The sequence below is a fragment of the Oncorhynchus keta genome, chromosome 11 (assembly GCF_023373465.1).
Source record: "Oncorhynchus keta strain PuntledgeMale-10-30-2019 chromosome 11, Oket_V2, whole genome shotgun sequence".
Taxonomy (NCBI): domain Eukaryota; kingdom Metazoa; phylum Chordata; class Actinopteri; order Salmoniformes; family Salmonidae; genus Oncorhynchus; species Oncorhynchus keta.
The window spans coordinates 31,989,079-32,008,401 of record NC_068431.1 but is presented as its reverse complement, the minus strand read 5'-3'; the positions used below and the strand labels follow the sequence as shown (position 1 = coordinate 32,008,401).

The 19,323-nt window shown below is 42.8% G+C and overlaps 1 protein-coding gene across 9 annotated transcripts in view; it reads left to right on the top strand.

The window, feature by feature from the left end:
• specc1 (sperm antigen with calponin homology and coiled-coil domains 1) overlaps positions 1 to 18,715 on the top strand; it is a 182,792-nt gene extending 164,077 nt beyond the window's left edge. For 8 of the 9 annotated variants that reach the window (XM_052457000.1, XM_035780264.2, XM_052456999.1 and 5 more), the window contains 2 exons: positions 8,822 to 8,881; positions 17,674 to 18,715. In XM_052457000.1, coding sequence (XP_052312960.1) covers positions 8,822 to 8,881; positions 17,674 to 17,763 — 150 coding nt within the window. In that variant the 3' untranslated portion in view covers positions 17,764 to 18,715. Of the gene's footprint in view, positions 1 to 3,123; positions 3,303 to 8,821; positions 8,882 to 17,673 lie in introns of those variants that run through there. The other variant, XM_052457001.1, reaches the window with a different exon arrangement.
• Positions 18,716 to 19,323: the final 608 nt, after the last annotated feature.

Below are 19,323 nucleotides of genomic sequence, written 5' to 3'. Positions count from 1 at the left end.
AGCACAAGAAGAGGAAGGTACAACTGAAACAGTAGTGGAACTGTTTACAGTGTACACAGCTCAACAACAAAAAGATGGAATCTATCTCAGCATGGAGTTAGCGGGAAAACCAGTAAACAAGCAGCTGGACACAGGAGCGTCTGAATCACTTGTTCCAGAAAGACTACAAAGAAAAACTGAAAGACTGCCCTCTTCAGCCAGCGTTCATCTGCCTTTCTTCATACACTGGTGACACTATTCCTGTGTTAGGATAGATCCAGGTACCAGTCCGGTATGAGGTGAAGGAGTGGACGCTACTGCTTGTCATTGTTATAGGAGAAAAATCAGCCTTGCTAGGCAGAAACTGGCTACTAAAGATCAAGTTGAACTGGGGAGAAATCTTCAGTCTGAGAAATGACACACCAGTGAGTCAGGCTACACTCACTAACATGCTGGAGAAGCACAAATAACTTTTCAAAGATGTCTACGACGAAATACAAGACTTCACAGCAAAAGTTAGAGTGCAAGAAGGAACCAAGCCTTTTACAACCCATGTCCAGTTCCCTATGCTCTTAAGGAAGCACTAGAGAAGGAACTGTACCACCTACAGAAGAATAACATCCTCACGGAAGTAGAACGCTGAAGATCTGTTTGCCACTCTAGCTGGTGGGAAGGTTTTCAGTAAGCTGGACCTGTCATTCGCTAATCAGCAACTGAAGCTGGATCTGGAGTCGGAACCATATCTGACCATCAATACACACAAGGGGCTATTCAGATTCAATCGCTTGGCCTATGGAATCTCGACAGCTCCAGCAATATTCCAACCCACAATGGATCAGATCTTGGACGGTATAGACAATGTTGTGTGCTTCATGGACGACATCCTCATGTCAGCACCAACCATTGGAGAGCACCTTGCTCCTGAACTATTGCGGAAAGTTTGTGGCAAACTTGTCCACATTGTTGCATCCGCTTCACCAACTGCTGCAGGCCGATACAAATTGGAATTGGTCCCCACAATGCGAAGAAGCATTCAAGACTTGCAAACAGCGTCTGTTAAAGAGCAAGTGGCTTGCCCACTATGACACAGAGATTAAGCTGAGACTCGCGTGTAATGCATCTCCATACAGAGTAGGAGCCGTCCTCTCACATGTTCTACCATCAGGTGAAGAACACCCTATTGCATTTGCATCACAGACTCTGTCACTAAGTGAGAAATATTATGCTCAAATTGAGAAGAAAGCCCTGAGTGAAGAAGTTTCACAAATATCTCTACAGAAGGAAGTTCCAACTGCTGACAGATCACAAGCCTCTGTTGGCCATCCTTGGACCAGAATCAGCCATACCAACCATTGCTGTACTTCGAATGCAACATTGGGCTCTGATATTGCTAGCCTACGACTACGAGATTGAGTACAGACGAGCAGTGATCACGCAAATGCAGATGCACTGTTCAAGACTACCATGCAATAGTGACTCCGACAGTAAAGATGATAGAGCAGTCTTCCAGATCTCTCTCTCATCAATGAACTTCCCATATCTGCTTCAGACATAGCAGAGGAAACGAGGAAAGACAAAGTACTTTCCAAAGTCTTGGACTTAAAATTAGGCGGTTGGCCAACCTTCGTAAATGACGATAACCTTCGTCCATTCATTGAAAAGAAAGACCAGTTGTCCACTGATCAAGGATGTGTTCTGTGGGGATCAAGGGTGGTGGTACCTCAAACATTTCAGAGGAGACTGCTATCTGACCTGCATGAGGGACAGCCAAGGATCACTCGAATGAAAGCACTCACCCGCAGTTATCTGTGGTGGCCTGGACAACAAGCATGCTGCTGCACCTCTTCATCCATAGTCCTGGGCTGCTACACCATGGGAACGAATCCATGTGAATTACGCCAAGATTGACAAGCACATTTCCTTGTTGTCGTCGATGTCCATTCCAAGTGGATGGAAGTGTTCCCTACTCAACTGACCACAGCTGAGAACACCATCAATATTCTCAGACACCTGTTCTCAACCTTTGGACTAGTCAAGGAGCTCGTATCGGACAATGGCCCTCCTTTCACCTCAAACGATTTTGAAATGTTTCTCAAGAAAAACAGAGTAAGGCACATCTTACCATCCGGCATCAAACGGAGCAGCGGAGAGAGCTGTGCAAACCTTTAAGAAGGCCTGGACTAGACTAGAGGTTCAGTCTGTTCCCACCCACCAAAGGCTTCCCCGGTTCCTGTTTCCTTACCGTAACACACCACACACAGTAACGGAATGTACACCAGCTAAACTGTTTCTGAAACGCCAACCACGTACCCGCCTGACATTGTTGAAACCATACTTGTCAAGCACTGTGGCAAAGCACCAGCCACAGCAGAAGAAAGCTCATGACAGACACTCAGACTGTCAGAGAATTCCAAGAGGGAGAGAGGGTGGTGGTACGTGATTCCATCTTCGGGGAAGAATAATCCCCTAGATTTGTGCTGGGCTCTGAAAAGTCTGTTTCAACCCAGTAGTTGAAAAATGTTTAAGAATGCATTGTTCAGATATTGCATTAGTAGTACGCTAACATATTTACCTTGTTCTCTAGGAGTTAAACACCATGGAGGAGGAGTGTAGTATCTGTGATCTACATCTGTTTATATTAGTTACTATGCTGTTACTAAGAAGTAATGTATTACGGCAGTGTTATGTTACTACACCTAATAGGAAATGCACATGCGCACTAACGGGCCTGGGGCTGTAGAGCACGAGGCGTTTTTGACTAAACAAAACTTTCTGTACTCCAGTCTCCTGCCTAGTCATTTCTCCACAACACAAATATTACACCCACCAGGAAGAATGGAGGAGGAGGTGTGATGGTGTGGGGTTGTTTTGTTGGTGACACTGTCAGTGATTTTTTAGAATTCAAGGCACACTTGAATTCTAATTGAATGCTTATTTGGCTGTTCTTGCCATAATATGGACTTGGTATTTTAACAAATAGGGCTATCAGAGTAGGTGATCATCCGTTCACCTACTCTGCGTCTCACAAAGACACCAAATTTGGACTCATCAGACCAAAGGACAGATTTCCACTACAACATTCTGCAGCGATATGCCATCCCATCTGTTTTGCGCTTAGTGGGACTATCATTTGTTTTTCAACAGGACAATGACCAATCACACCTCCAGGCTGCATAAGGGCTATTTGACCAAGAAGGAGAGTGATGGAGTGCTGCATCCGATGACCTGACCTTCACAATCAGCCGACCTCAACCCAATTGAGATTGTTTGGGATGAGTTGGACCGCAGAGTGAAGGAAAAGCAGCCAACAAGTGCTCAGCATATGTGGGAACTCTTTCAAGACTGTCTCTCAACCAGGTGAAGCTGGTTGAGAGAATACCAAGAGTGTCCTAAGCTGTCATCAAGGCAAATGGTGGCTACTTTGAATAATGTAAAGTATTTTGATTTGATTAACACTTTTTAGGTTACTACATGATTCTATATGTGTTATTTCATATTTTTGATGTATCTTCACTATCATTCTACAATTTAGAAAATAGTACAAATAAAGAAACATCATTGAGTAAGAAGGTGTGTCCAAACTTTTGACTTGTACTGTATATGTAGGTGGCATATGGAAAGGAGAAAGAAGGGCACAAAAACACAGCAAACAGACAGCAAACAGACAACCCATGCCATGCGTTGGGTTTAGCAGCCTCACCATAAACAATTAAGGACTAAACCTAGGCACACACACACACAAGCACACACATCTCGATGCCGCATGTTGTACGTGACAAATAAGACAGGTTGATTACTATGGTAACACCCTCACGTGCCATCCTGATGATAGCGACAAGGCTAGCCCATCCCCAGTGGGTCGTTCCATCTCAAAAAGTAAAAGAAACAATCTCAGATTGTTGTAAAATCGTTTCTGTAGTTACAAACAGATAAGATAAGCATTCCTGCAACATTATTTTGTTGAAATATAATTTGATCTCTGAGAAATTAAGCTAATTGATTCCACGCAAATTGGCCATTTTAATTCATAGGATTCATATAATATTCAATAAATATAGTACCGGACATCCAATTTGGAACTAACTTTTTTCTACCAATGAGTAAGACATGTGCAAACAAACAAAAATTGTCAAAAAACACCCACGCCAATTCCACCTCAACAACCAGTATCGAGTATCAGTTCTCTGTCTGACAAGTAGTATGGAGTATTGTTTCTTCATACTATGTAATGTATTCCCAGCAATTTTGAGGATAGTTATTTTTCCCTGTTCAGAGAAATTAGGCATTGAAGTTGTGAGGTTTATGTCCCGTCATATAACCAGGTTCTGACCACTAGATGGTGCTTTTCATTCTATTGGGTTTGTTTCCTTACGCTGTTAGCAGTTTATGGGCAAGTTATGACAACAGTCCGTGCTTTGTTTTTTTTAACTAGCCACAGTTTCAAATGCAAACTTTTTAGTATTGTGGCACAAATCCAATGCAAGCCAATGGTACCTATTTGAGCAATACGAGCTTCATGTCCAACTCATCCTAAAGTATCTAAAAATGTATTGTGTAACTCAATGAAGTTAATTATGATTTGGTCATGAAGAGCAAACATGCTAATATAGGTACCATTTGTATTATAAGTTTTTTTTTAAGTTAGCATTTGAAACAGGGGCCAGGTAAACAAACCCAAAGCACTTTATTTGTCACATGCGCCAAATACAACAAGTGTAGACCTTACAGTGAAATGCTTACTTACAAGCCCTTAACCAACGGTGCAGTTCAAGAAGAGTTAAGATAATATTTACCAAATAAACTAAAGTAAAAATTATACCGTACCGAGTCAGTGTGCGGAGGTACAGGTTAGTTGAGGTAATTTGTACATGTAGGTACAGTAGGGTGAAGTGACTATGCATAGATAATATATAGAGATGATGTGATGTGGACACCAACGAACTTCAAACTCTCGACCCGCTCCACTACAGCCCCATCGATGTTAATGGGGGCCTGTTCGGACCGCCTTTTCCTGTAGTCCACGATCAGCTCATTTGTCTTGCTCATATTGAGGGAGAGGATGTTGTCCTGGCACCACATTGCCAGTTCTCTGACCTCCTCCCTATAGGCTGACTCATCGTTATCGGTGATCAGGTCCTACCATTGTTGTGTCGTCTGCAAACTTAATGATGGTATTGGAATCGTGTTTGGCTACGCAGTCATGGGTGAACAGGGAGTACAGGAGGGGACTAAGTACACACCCCTGAGGGTCCCCAGTATTGAGGATCAGCGTGGCAGACGTGTTGTTGCCTACCCTTACCACCTGGGGGCAGCCTGTCAGGAAGTCCTGGATCCAGTTGTAGAGGGAAGTGTTTAGTCCCAGGGTACTTAGCTTAGTGATGAGCTTCGTGGGCACTATGGTGTTGAACGCTGAGCTGTAGTCAATGAACAGCATTCTCACATAGGTGTTCCTATGGGCAGTGTGGAGTGTGATTGAGATTGCGTAATCTGTGGATATGTTGGGGCAGTATGCGAATTGGAGTGGATCTTGGATATCCGGGAGGATGCTGTTGATGTGAGCCATGACCAGCCTTTCAAAGCACTTCATGGCTACCGACGTGAGTGCTACAGGGCAGTAATTATTTAAGCAGGTTACCTTTGCTTCATTGGGCACAGGGACTATGGTGGTCTGCTTGAAACATATTACAGACTCGGTCAGGGAGAGGTTGAAAATGTCAATGAAGACACTTACCAGTTGGTCCACGCATGCTTTGAGAACACGTCCTGGTAATCTGTCTGGCCCCGTGGCTTTGTGAATGTTGTCACTGGGCAGCTTGTGTCCGGGTTTCCCTTTGAAGTCTGTAATAGTTTTCAAGCCCTTCCACATCCGATGAGAGTCAGAGCCGGTGTAGTAGCATTCAATCTTAATCCTGTATTGACACTTTTCTTGTTTGATGGTTCATCTGAGGGCAAAGCGGGATTTCTTATAGGCGTCCGGATTAGTGTCCCGCTCCTTGAAAGCGGCAGCTGTAGCCTTTAGCTCAATGTTGCCTGTAATCCTTGGCTTCTGGTTGGGATATGTCACTGTGGGGACGCACTTATTGATGAAGCCGATGACTGAGGTGGTATACTCCTCAGTGCCATTGGATGAATCCCAGAACATATTCCAGTCTGTGCTAGCAAAACAGTCCTGTAGCATAGCATCAGACCACTTCTGTATTGAGCAAGTCACTGGTACTTCCTGCTTTAGTTTTAGCTTGAAAGCAGGATTCAGGAGGATAGAATTATGGTCAGATTTGCCAACTGGAGGGTGAGGGAGAGCTTTGTATGCATCTCTGTGTGTGGAGTAAAGGTGGTCTAGAGTTTTTCTTCTCTGGTTGCACATGTGGCATGCTGGTAAAAATGTTGTAAAACTGATTTAAGTTTGCCTGCATTAAAGTCCCTTGCCACTAGGAGTGCCGCTTTTGGATGAGCATTTTCATGTTTGCTTATGGCCATATAGAGTTGGTTGAGTGCGGTCTTAGTGCCAGAATCTGTGGTAAATAGACAGCTACGAATAATATAGATGAGAACTCTCTTGGTAGATTGTGTGGTTTACAGATTATCATAAGGTTCTCTACCTCAGGTGAGCAATACCTCGAGACTTCTTTAATATTAGACATTGCGCACCAACTGTTATTGACAAATAGACACACACCCCCACCCCTCGTATTACCAGACGTAGCTTCTCTGTTCTGCCGGTGCATGGAAAATCCCACCAGCTTTATATTATCCGTGTCGGCGTTCATCCACGACTCTGTGAAACATAAGAGAATACAGTTTTTAATGTCCCGTTGTTAGGATAATCATAGGTCATCAATTTTATTTTCCAATTCTTGCATGTTAGCCATTAGAACGAATGGCAGTGGGAGTTTATCGATTCTAAGCCGGCTGCCCACCCTGCTCCCCCTTTACCTCCATCCTTTCTTCACGCAAATTACGTTTGGGCCTGTTCCCTGGAAAGCAGTATATCCTCGTCGGACTCGTTATAGGCAAAAGCTTCTTTCAGTTCGATGGCTGTTCTGATGTCCAGAAGTTATTTTTGGTCATAAGAGACGGTAGCAGCAACATTATGTAAAAACAATAAGTAAAAAATAAGTTACAAACAACGCAAAAAAACTCACAGAATTGCACAGTTGGATAGGAGCATGTAAAACATCAGCCAACCTCTTCGGCACCATCTTAATCGTACGCCATCGTCAATCGGATTGATGTCCATAGACTGCTTACAGTGTAAGGAAACCAATATGTCATTTTGTAATTTGGGTTATCTATCCCTTTGATATTGAGGAGGGAGGGGGGGTCACACTTGTTTCCACCTAATAACAGGAACAGAACCATCTAGTGGTCAGAACCTGGTAATTTCAGGATGTATAATGGGACTCTAGAGAGTTTTTCCTAGCCACCTTTCTTCTACATCAGCATTGCTTGCTCTCTGGGGTTTTAGGTTCGATTTCTGTATAAGCACTTTATGACAATTGCTGATGTAAAAAGGGCTTTATAAATAAATGTGATTGTTTGATTGACATAAACCTATTAACTTCAATGACCAAAATTAATCTGAGCAGTGGGAACAGTAAGAAAAAAAGCCGCATATTACTTGTCAGGCACAGAGAACTGATTCTGTATACTGGTTGTTGGGTACGATTAGCATGGGGTGTCCGTGGCTTTTAACATTTTTGTTTCCTCATGTCTTACTCATTGGTAGAAAAAAGTTTGGTCCAAACCGGAAGTTGGGTATTGAATATTATATGAATCCTATAAAATAATATGGCCAATTTAGGTGCACTTAGCTTAATTTCTCAGAGATACTGTATAATTACAGTGGGGCAAAAAAGTATTTAGTCAGCCACCAATTGTGCAAGTTCTCCCACTTAAAAAGATGAGAGAGGCCTGTAATTTTCATCACAGGTGCACTTCAACTATGGCAGACAAAATCTGAAAACAAATCCAGAAAATCACATTGTAGGATTTTTAATGAATTTATTTGCAAATTATGGTGGAAAATAAATATTTGGTCAATGAAAAAAGTTTATCTCAATACTTTGTTATATACCCTTTGTTGGCAATGACAGAGGTCAAACGTTTTCTGTAAGTCTTCACAAGGTTTTCACACACTGTTGCTGGTATTTTGGCCCCTTCCTCCATGCAGATCTCCTCTGGAGCAGTGATGTTTTGGGGCTGTTGCTGGGCAACACAGACTTTCAACTCCCTCCAAAGATTTTATATTTTCTATGTGTCTTTCTGTTATTTAGATCTTCTATCATTGCATTCATCCAAGCTCTCCGTCATGGTTGAAAATAATGTTATTTATACCAAAATATTTACTGTTGGACTCCAACACCATGGTGTTCAGCCTCTTCATGCAGCAGATATTATGGGCCTGTCCAAAGCAAACAACCTAGGCTATCTGTTCAAAAATAATATTGAAATAATCATCATCTTGAATGTTTCCTAGTCCCAAAGACAAACACTTTGATGGTCAAAGTAATTCTACGTCTCAGAGAGGTCAGTGACTCTTTGACTCTCCTCCCCCTCTCCTCGTACCACTCCCTCCCCCTCATGCAAACAGTTTGGTGTAGTTTCCAGAAGGAATATGCCCTGTGTGTTTAGAAGTTGTTTTCTTTAGAGATGTGTTCTGTTTGTTGCTGTTTGCAGCGCTCTGTGTGATAATGAGTGAGGAAGAAAAGGGGGGGCCCTGCAGTGTGTTATGAGTAAGGAGGAGGAGGAGGAGGGAGGCTCTGTAGTGTGTTATGAATGACGAAGAGGAAGAATAGGAGGAGTGAGGCCCTCTAATGATCAACCCTGTTTGTTTTTCCTACAGGGACGGAATCTGTCCCTGGCATTTCAGGCTGCAGAAAGCATCGGCATCAAACCCTCCCTGGTGAGTTGAACTGAACAACCAGAGACCAGACAATACACCAAAGTAGCATAGACACTTTGATCTGGTTTATTACAAAAAAAAATACCTTATTTGATTAACTACAGAATGACTATGCTGCTTTGATTTATCTACAGAAGCAACATTTGATTAGATTATTGTATTTTATCAAGTGATAGTGATCAGTGTTCAATACCATAGTCCCCTCAAAGCTCGGGAACATGGGATTGAACTACAACCTGTGCAACTTGATCCTGGACTTCCTGACGGGCCGACCCCATGTGGTGAGGGTAGGCAACACAGGGGTGTGTGCATGTTCACCCACAACTGCGTGGCCAAGCACGACTCCAACACCATCATTAACTTTGCTGACGACACAATGGTGGTCCCAATAAAGCATCTTACTTTGACCAGTTTCACACAGCAAGAAAATAATACTGCAGCAAGAGGAAATGTTAATTATTATGTGGATTATAATTATTTATCATTTTTGTAGGGGTTGATACATTTTTTGTTAGGGCAAATAAAGTCTGAAATTACAAACTTTAGAAGCATTTTTAAACCTTGAATACACTAGAAGATTGCATTTCCTGCTGTGCAGGAAATTGTCTGCAACAACAGTGTGAACAAATTAAGATCCAACATCTGTAGGCCCGATCACCGACAGCGATGAGACAGCCTACAGGGAGGAGGTCAGAGATCTGTCAGCATGGTGTCAGGACAAAAACCTCTCCCTCAATGTCAGCAAGACCAAAGAGCTAAACGAGCACTACAGGAAACTGGGGGGGAACGACCCCATTCACATTGGCATGGCTGCAGTGGAGAGGTTCAAGAGCTTCAAGTTCCTCAGGTGTCGACATCACTTAGGACTTAACATGGTAAAAACACACCGGCACAGTCGTGAGGAGGGCGCAACAGCGCCTCTTCTCCCTCAGGAGGCTGAAGAGATTTGGCATGGGACCTCAGCTCCTCAAGAATTTCTGCAGCTGCACCATAGAGAAATTCTGGACTGGCTGCATCACCACCTGGTATGGCAACTGCAACCGTAAAGCTCTACAGTAAATAATTTGGGCCGAGCTCCCAGCCATCCAGGACATTAATACCAGGCGGTGTCTGAGGAAGACCCGGATAATTGCCAGACTTCACCACCCCAGCCATGGACTGTTCTCTCCGCTACCTGCTGGCAAGCGTTACCAGAGCATCAGGTCTTGGACCAACAGGCTCCGATACAGCTTCTATCACCAAGCAATAAGACTGATGACCAGCTAACCAATAGCTGCCCACCCTCACCCACAGAGTACCTGCACTGACTCTATCTGCTCTTACATTGCACACTCACAGGTCTCTATACACACACTCACACATACTTACACTGACATTCACGCACACATACACACACACACACACACACATATTGACGCTACACACACACACACGCACACACACACCATTGTATTCATATTCTGTCTATAAACCATTTATATACAGTAGCAGTCAAAAGTTTGGACACACCTACTCAAGGGTTTTTCTTTATTTTTAATATTTTATACATTGTAAAATAATAGTGAAGACTTCAAAACTATGAAATAACACAAAGGAATCATGTAGTAACCAAAAAAGTGTTACTACTAATTTTGCACGCCCAATTTTTCAGTTTTTGATTTGTTAAAAAAGTTTGAAATATCCAATAAATGTCGTTCCACTTCATGATTGTGTCCCACTTGTTGATTCTTCACAAAAAAATACAGTTTTATATCTTTATGTTTGAAGCCTGAAATGTGGCAAAAGGTTGCAAAGTTCAAGGGGGCCGAATACTTTCGCAAGGCACTGTAAACAAATCTAAATTTATTTTATATTTAAGATTCTTCAAAGTAGCCACCCTTTGCCTTGATAACAGCTTTGCACACTTTGCGCTCATTCTCTCAACCAGCTTCATGAGGTAGACACCTGGAATACATTTCAATTAACAGGTATGCCTTGTTAAAAGTTCATTTGTGGAATTTATTTCCTTCTTAATGCGATTGAGCCAATCAGTTGTGTTGTGACAAGGTAGGGGTGGTATACAGAAGATAGTTCTATTTGGTAGACCGGTGGAAATCTGTCCTTTGGTCTGATGAGCCCGAATTTGATACTTATTTTCCACCATAATTTTCAAATAAATTCATAAAAAATCCTACAATGTGATTTTCTTTTTCTCAATTTGTCTGTCATAGTAGAAGTGTACCTATGATGAAAATTACAGGCCACTCTCATCTTTTTTAGTGAGAAAACTTGCACAATTGGTGGCTGACTAAATACTTTTTTGCCCCACTGTACATATACATTAGACTTGCGAAAGTGTTCATCCCCCTTGACAATTTTCCTATTTTGTTGCCTTACAACCTGGAATTAAAATTTATTTTTGAGGGGCGTTGTATCATTTGATTTACACAACATGTCTACCACTTTGAAGATGCAAAATATATTTTGGGGTGAAACAAGCAAGAAATAAGACAAAAAAACAGAGAACTTGAGCGTGCATAACTATTCACCCCACCAAGTCAATGCATTGTAGAGCCACATATTGCAGCAATTACAGCTGCAAGTCTTTTGGAGTATGTCTCTATAAGCTTGGCACATCTAGCCACAGGGAGTTTTGCCCATTCTTCAAGGCAAAACTGCTCCAGCTCCTTCAAGTTGGATGGGTTCCAAATCAAATCAAATCAAATTGTATTTGTCACATACACATGGTTAGCAGATGTTAATGCGAGTGTAGCGAAATGCTTGTGCTTCTAGTTCCGACAATGCAGTGATAACCAACAAGTAATCTAACTAACAATTCCAAAACTACTGTCTTATACACAGTGTCAGGGGATTAAGAATATGTACATAAGGATATATGAATGAGTGATGGTACAGAGCAGCATACAGTAGATGGTATCGAGTACAGTATATACATATGAGATGAGTATGTAGACAAAGTAAACAAAGTGGCATAGTTAAAGTGGCTAGTGATACATGTATTACATAAGGATGCAGTCGATGATGTAGAGTACAGTATATACGTATGCATATGAGATGAATAATGTAGGGTAAGTAACATTATATAAGGTAGCATTGTTTAAAGTGGCTAGTGATATATTTACATCATTTCCCATCAATTCCCATTATTAAAGTGGCTGGAGTTGGGTCAGTGTCAATGACAGTGTGTTGGCAGCAGCCACTCAATGTTAGTGGTGGCTGTTTAACAGTCTGATGGCCTTGAGATAGAAGCTGTTTTTCAGTCTCTCGGTCCCAGCTTTGATGCACCTGTACTGACCTCGCCTTCTGGATGATAGCGGGGTGAACAGGCAGTGGTTCGGGTGGTTGATGTCCTTGATGATCTTTATAGCCTTCCTGTAACATCGGGTGGTGTAGGTGTCCTGGAGGGCAGGTAGTTTGCCCCGGTGATGCGTTGTGCAGACCTCACTACCCTCTGGAGAGCCTTACGGTTGAGGGCGGAGCAGTTGCCGTACCAGGCGGTGATACAGCCCGCCAGGATGCTCTCGATTGTGCATCTGTAGAAGTTTGTGAGTGCTTTTGGTGACAAGCCGAATTTCTTCAGCCTCCTGAGGTTGAAGAGGCGCTGCTGCGCCTTCTTCACGACGCTGTCAGTGTGAGTGGACCAATTCAGTTTGTCTGTGATGTGTATGCCGAGGAACTTAAAACTTGCTACCCTCTCCACTACTGTTCCATCGATGTGGATAGGGGGTGTTCCCTCTGCTGTTTCCTGAAGTCCACAATCATCTCCTTAGTTTTGTTGACGTTGAGTGTGAGGTTATTTTCCTGACACCACACTCCGAGGGCCCTCACCTCCTCCCTGTAGGCCGTCTCGTCGTTGTTGGTAATCAAGCCTACCACTGTTGTGTCGTCCGCAAACTTGATGATTGAGTTGGAGCGTGCGTGGCCACGCAGTCGTGGGGTGAACAGGGAGTACAGGAGAGGGCTCAGAACGCACCCTTGTGGGGCCCCCGTGTTGAGGATCAGCGGGGAGGAGATGTTGTTGCCTACCCTCACCACCTGGGGGCGGCCCGTCAGGAAGTCCAGTACCCAGTTGCACAGGGCGGGGTCGAGACCCAGGGTCTCGAGCTTGATGACGAGCTTGGAGGGTACTATGGTGTTGAATGCCGAGCTGTAGTTGATGAACAGCATTCTCACATAGGTATTCCTCTTGTCCGGGTGGGTTAGGGCAGTGTGCAGTGTGGTTGAGATTGCATCGTCTGTGGACCTATTTGGGCGGTAAGCAAATTGGAGTGGGTCTAGGGTGTCAGGTAGGGTGGAGGTGATATGTTCCTTGACTAGTCTCTCAAAGCACTTCATGATGACGGAAGTGAGTGCTACGGGGCGGTAGTCGTTTAGCTCAGTTACCTTAGCTTTCTTGGGAACAGGAACAATGGTGGCCCTCTTGAAGCATGTGGGAACAGCAGACTGGTATAGGGATTGACACGTTTAAATGTCTTACTCACCTCGGCTGCAGTGAAGGAGAGACCGCATGTTTTCGTTGCAGGCCGTGTCAGTGGCACTGTATTGTCCTCAAAGCGGGCAAAAAAGTTATTTAGTCTGCCTGGGAGCAAGACATCCTGGTCCGTGACTGGGCTGGGTTTCTTCTTGTAGTCCGTGATTGACTGTAGACCCTGCCACATGCCTCTTGTGTCTGAGCCGTTGAATTGAGATTCTACTTTGTCTCTGTACTTACGCTTAGCTTGTTTAATAGCCTTGCGGAGGGAATAGCTGCACTGTTTGTATTCGGTCATGTTGCCAGACACCTTGCCCTGATTAAAAGCAGTGGTTCGCGCTTTCAGTTTCACGCGAATGCTGCCATCAATCCACGGTTTCTGGTTAGGGAATGTTTTTATCGTTGCTATGGGAACGACATCTTCGACGCACGTTCTAATGAACTCGCACACCGAATCAGCGTATTCGTCAATATTTTTATCTGACGCAATACGAAACATGTCCCAGTCCACGTGATGGAAGCAGTCTTGGAGTGTGGAGTCAGCTTGGTCTGACCAGCGTTGGACAGACCTCAGCGTGGGAGCCTCTTGTTTAAGTTTCTGCCTGTAGGCAGGGATCAATAAAATGGAGTCGTGGTCAGCTTTTCAGAAAGGGGGGCGGGGCAGGGCCTTATATGCGTCGCGGAAGTTAGAGTAACAATGATCCAAGGTTTTACCACCCCTGGTTGCGCAATCGATATGCTGATAAAATTTAGGGAGTCTAGTTTTCAGATTAGCTTTGTTAAAATCCCCAGCTACAATGAATGCAGCCTCCGGATAAATGGTTTCCAGTTTGCAAAGAGTTAAATAAAGTTCGTTCAGAGCCATCGATGTGTCTGCTTGGGGGGGAATATATACGGCTGTGATTATAATCGAAGAGAATTCTCTTGGAAGATAATGCGGTCTACATTTGATTGTGAGGAATTCTAAATCAGGTGAACAGAAGGATTTGAGTTCCTGTATGTTTCCTTCATCACACCATGTCTCGTTAGTCATGAGGCATACGCCCCCACCACTCTTCTTACCAGAAAGATGTTTGTTTCTGTCGGCGCGATGCGTGGAGAAACCCGTTGGCTGCACCGCATCGGATAGCGTCTTCCCAGTAAGCCATGTTTCCGTGAAGCAGAGAACGTTGCAGTCTCTGATGTCCCTCTGGAATGCTACCCTTGCTCGGATTTCGTCAACCTTGTTGTCAAGAGACTGGACATTGGCAAGAAGAATGCTGGGGAGTGGTGCGCGATGTGCCCTTGTTCGGAGTCTGACCAGAAGACCGCTACGTTTCCCTCTTTTTCGGAGTCGTTTTCTTGGGTCGCTGCATGCGATCCATTCCGTTGTCCTGTTTGTAAGGCAGAACACAGGATCCGCGTAGCGGAAAACATATTCTTGGTCGTACTGATGGTGAGTTGACGCTGATCTTATATTCAGTAGTTCTTCTCGACTGTATGTAATGAAACCTAAGATGACCTGGGGTACTAATGTAAGAAATAACACGTAAAAAAACAGCACATTCAACTATGTAAAGAAAAAAGTATTTAATAAGAATATTTCATTCATTCAGATCTAGGATGTGTTATTTTAGTGTTCCCTTTATTGTTTTGAGCAGTGTATTATTTTAATATTTTTTTATGTGTGTATTGTTATCGTATTGCTAGGTATAACTGCATTTCGCTGCACCTGCGACAACTTTGATTTGATTCTAATAGTATGATTAATTAATAACTAAATGAATGCAAATCCTTCTGAGTCAACATGACTAATAGTTATTTTAAAATAAATATTTGCACTGTGATTTCCCTGTAAACCTAGTGGAGGGGATATCTGTGTGGATGTATCAGGCTTAGGCATTGGTACACTATGTGTTCTTTATGACAGTGTATGTTAGGTCTAGTGTATGTTAACTTAACTTGACAATGGTGTTTTCCATGTCCTACATTATATGTGACGTGTTGTCCTCCTCTGCGAAGAGCAAGCCAAGGCTCACTATGGTATCTGGGTGTTTGGGAGAGTCAGGCTTGTTACAGTCAGGATGCAAGTTGGGTCTAGCTAGCTAACAATACATCTTTTTTTTTACATTTTAAAAATGTATTTACTTACTTGAATAGGTTCTCCCACTGTCTCCGATTTTTGGATCCTTACACAAACAAAATAATGGGAAATCTTTTAGGTGGTAGAAAAGCGCAGCCAGCAGCCATGTGGACAAATGTGGACAAGTGAAAAAGTGTGTTTGTCACCAGAGGAGTTTAGAACGTGTTGTGACATTTGACTTTACCAGTGTAATTTCAATAAATATAAATCACAGACTGTCGGTATCAAGTGTACTGCCGGTACACTTTATAACTTGAAAACTGTCTCTTTAAACTAGAATAGACAACAACAACCCAGACGGAAAACAGTGACGCACATAACACACAACACCCCTTCTACGGGCGTGTGGGGGAGGGTTTTTGAAATGTAACTGTAACCGATGTGAAATGGCTAGCTAGTTAGTGTGGTGCACGCCAATAGCGTTTCAATCGGTGACATCACTCGCTCTGAGACCTTGAAGTAGTTGTTCCCTTTACTCTGCAAGGGCTGCAGCCTTTGTGGAATGATGGGTAACAAAGCTTTGTGGGAGGCAGTTGTTGACGTGTGCAGAGGGTCCCTGGTTCAAGCCCAGGTAGGGGCGAGGAGAAGGACGGAAGCTATACCGTTAAGTAACATCCAATCAAAATCTTGTCGCTGGGAGTCAGACCATTCAAACTTTTTGGGGGAAAAAAAATCATCTCCAGACCTCCAAGGAATTCATTGCAACATTGTGATTTTGGAGGTATAGCAACGTGAGACTACCGAAGTCCAAACCAACTGGATGTCTGTGTCAAGACGTTTGCCAACCAACCAACCATCTGATTCAATCAGATCGAGCGTTAATGGTGTTTGAGGTGTAACTGCGGTATGAAATGCTGCTCTTGTGTGTCACTAATCCCTCCCTTCTTTATCCATACCACATGAGAAGTTGGGGTGGCAGGTAGCCTAGCGGTTAGCGCGTTGGGTCAGTAACCGAAAGGTTGCTAGATCAAATCCCTGAGCTGACAAGGTATAAATCTGTTACTCTGCCCCTGAACAAGGCAGCTAACTCACTGATCCTAGGCTGTCATTGTAAATAATAATTTGCTCTTAACTGACTTGCCTTGTTAAATACATTTCAAAAAATAAGTTCAATAATAACAGGCGACTGCATGTTTTCATGCTCATTTGGATGGGGGGATTCAAATAGCCAACGATACAATGCAATTGTGTTCGTTGTCTGTAGCTTATGCTTGCCCATACTATACCCCACCCCACTATGGGGCACTCTGTTCACAACGTTGGCATCAGCAAACCACTCGCGCACACACACATGGTCTGCAGTTGTGAGGCCGGTTGGAAGTTTTGCCAAATTCTCTAAAACAACATTGGAGGCTGCTTATGGTAGAGAAATACACATTCAATTCTCTGGCAAAAGCTCTGGTGGACATTCCTGCAGTCAGTATGCCAATTGCACGCTCCCTCAAAACTTTAGACATCTGTGGCATTGTGTTGTGTGACAAAACAACACACTGTATAGAGGTCTTTTATTGTCCCCAGCACAAGGTGTACCTGTGTAATGATCATACTGTTTAATAAGCTTCTTGATATGCCACACCTGTCAGGTGGATAGATTATCTTGGCAAAGGGGAAATGCTCACTAATAGGGATGTAAACAAATGTGTGCACAAAATTTGAGAGAAATTTGATTTTTGTGCGTATAGAACATTTCTGAGATCTTTTATTTCAGTTCATGAAACATGAGACCAACGCTTTACATGTTGCGTTTATATTTTTGTTCAGTGTACATTGTTTATGGGTTTCCCAGATCTATGCCATTGTCATGAAACCCAAACGAACGCTTTCAGCCCAGACGACAGACTGATTACGTCTGACAGTTGACCGTATGGTGGTGGTAACGCACGAGAAAACACAACTAAAGCTAAGGCTGCTATATAAAGCTGACCCAAACCTGGCTAGGGCTGCTTTGAAGGCAGTGTCACAGTAAAGAACAGGTAGTCTGACCCTGTATAAGCCAGCTTGTTTCTCTAAGGGCTAAGCCTTCGATGTCTGTCTCTCATTATTATTACCTCTGATTTATGTCAATCTTGTATATTATATAATATATGTAGAATATGCCCATGTTTATATATAGCATCAATGTATGACATGTATTATGCTCCTACATCATACTGTTGAGTGAACTCTATTTTTTCTCTGTCTGTGTGTCTGTCCTTGCAGGACATTGATGAGTTGATGCACACGGACAGACCGGACTGGCAGAGTGTAATGCAGTACGTTTCTCAGATCTACAAGTACTTTGAGACTTGACCAGAGAAGAGGAGGAGGAGGAAGAAGAAGAGGAAGAATGGTGGCACAGCAGCACTTTTTGTCCGGTCCAAGTCTCCTTCTCTCAACATGGAACCCTAGAACACTGTCTCAACCCCCTCAACACTTGCATCCATCTCAACACTAAATGCACGAAGAACCCTCCTGTTCATTTGAAGTTTGATCTTGCCTACTGTTACTGTTTTGTACATAATGGTACAACTGATGCTGAATTCTCTGACTGCATATAAGAAGACACGCTGCAATTATATTGGATTGTTGAAGTCAAATTATTATTTTGAAATGATACTTTAAAGGAAGAGTTTGATTTTACATGAGAAGCCTATATCAAATAAAATTGCCTGGTTTCTGATTATCCAAAAGAAACCATTGCCTTTGTTTTTGTTTTGAGACTGACCCATGTTGCCATCTATGATGTCATACTAAAATGAATTGACAACACTACATGTAGCTCTGAATAATTAGATTTTACATTCACTTTTATGTTATTATTAATACAGAATGTATTCGCTGTTTGTATGCTGTGGGACTGACTGACTGACTCAATCAAATCATTGTATGATGTGTCCTTTAGCAAGTGTTGTTTCTAGTTCTTGCACAGCAATATGGTTTTGTCTTCAGCAGGCATCTTTCAGCTGGAGCTATCATACTGGGGATGGTCGAATGAACAAGAACTGCAAAATGTATTCAAAAATGTACCATGAAGGACACTTTATACTATCTGGAATCAATCAAACAACCTTGAATTTGCAGCTTCAGTTATGGTTTGTCTCTTATAAAGAAGGAAGTGCTGTATCGTGTTTATTTATTTACATATGTGCTGGGAAATGTGAGAATGATGCAGGAAATGTATGTGAGCATTTTTTATTTACTGAGATTTCAGAGATTTACTCAGAGGTGGATATTGTTAAATAAAGTATTTTGTCAATCAGCACTGGTCATTCTCACACTTTCTAGTGTGCGTGCGCGCGTGCACCTGCGTGTGTGTTAGCTGAGATTGGTTGTCATCTGAGTGAGTTACTGTAGGTACTGTAGGTATATATTAATTTCCCCTCTCCTTTTGTTACAGGCTATAGAGGGAAGTGGGAAAGTGTTTCATGATTGGATGAAAGCTTTTGATATAATCCGGAATACAATTAGGCGAAGTAAATTAGAGTACCAATAAATAGCACCACATGAGAGGTTATGTTACAGATTTCAACATTGCACAACATTAGTGTTGTCAGTATCTATCGCCCTGACTGGTACCACTTTTAATTGGGTTTACAAAAAGCCTATTAAACCCTCTATGCCAGGGTTGTAAAAGTATTTATGTGTGGGAAAACAGAGTGGAAAATGGAGAGGTATTTTTGTTTTGCCATCAGGGCCATTCTTATAGCCTAATGCATTTCTAAAGTTACTCCATAGTGCAGACAGGCTGGTACATGCCATTCAAACAGGTGAGTGTATTCTCTATCCTGCATGCAAACGTCACTTAAAAAGAAGTAGAGGATCCTAGACTGACAATGTATATATATATAATATCGTGAATATTCGTGAAGG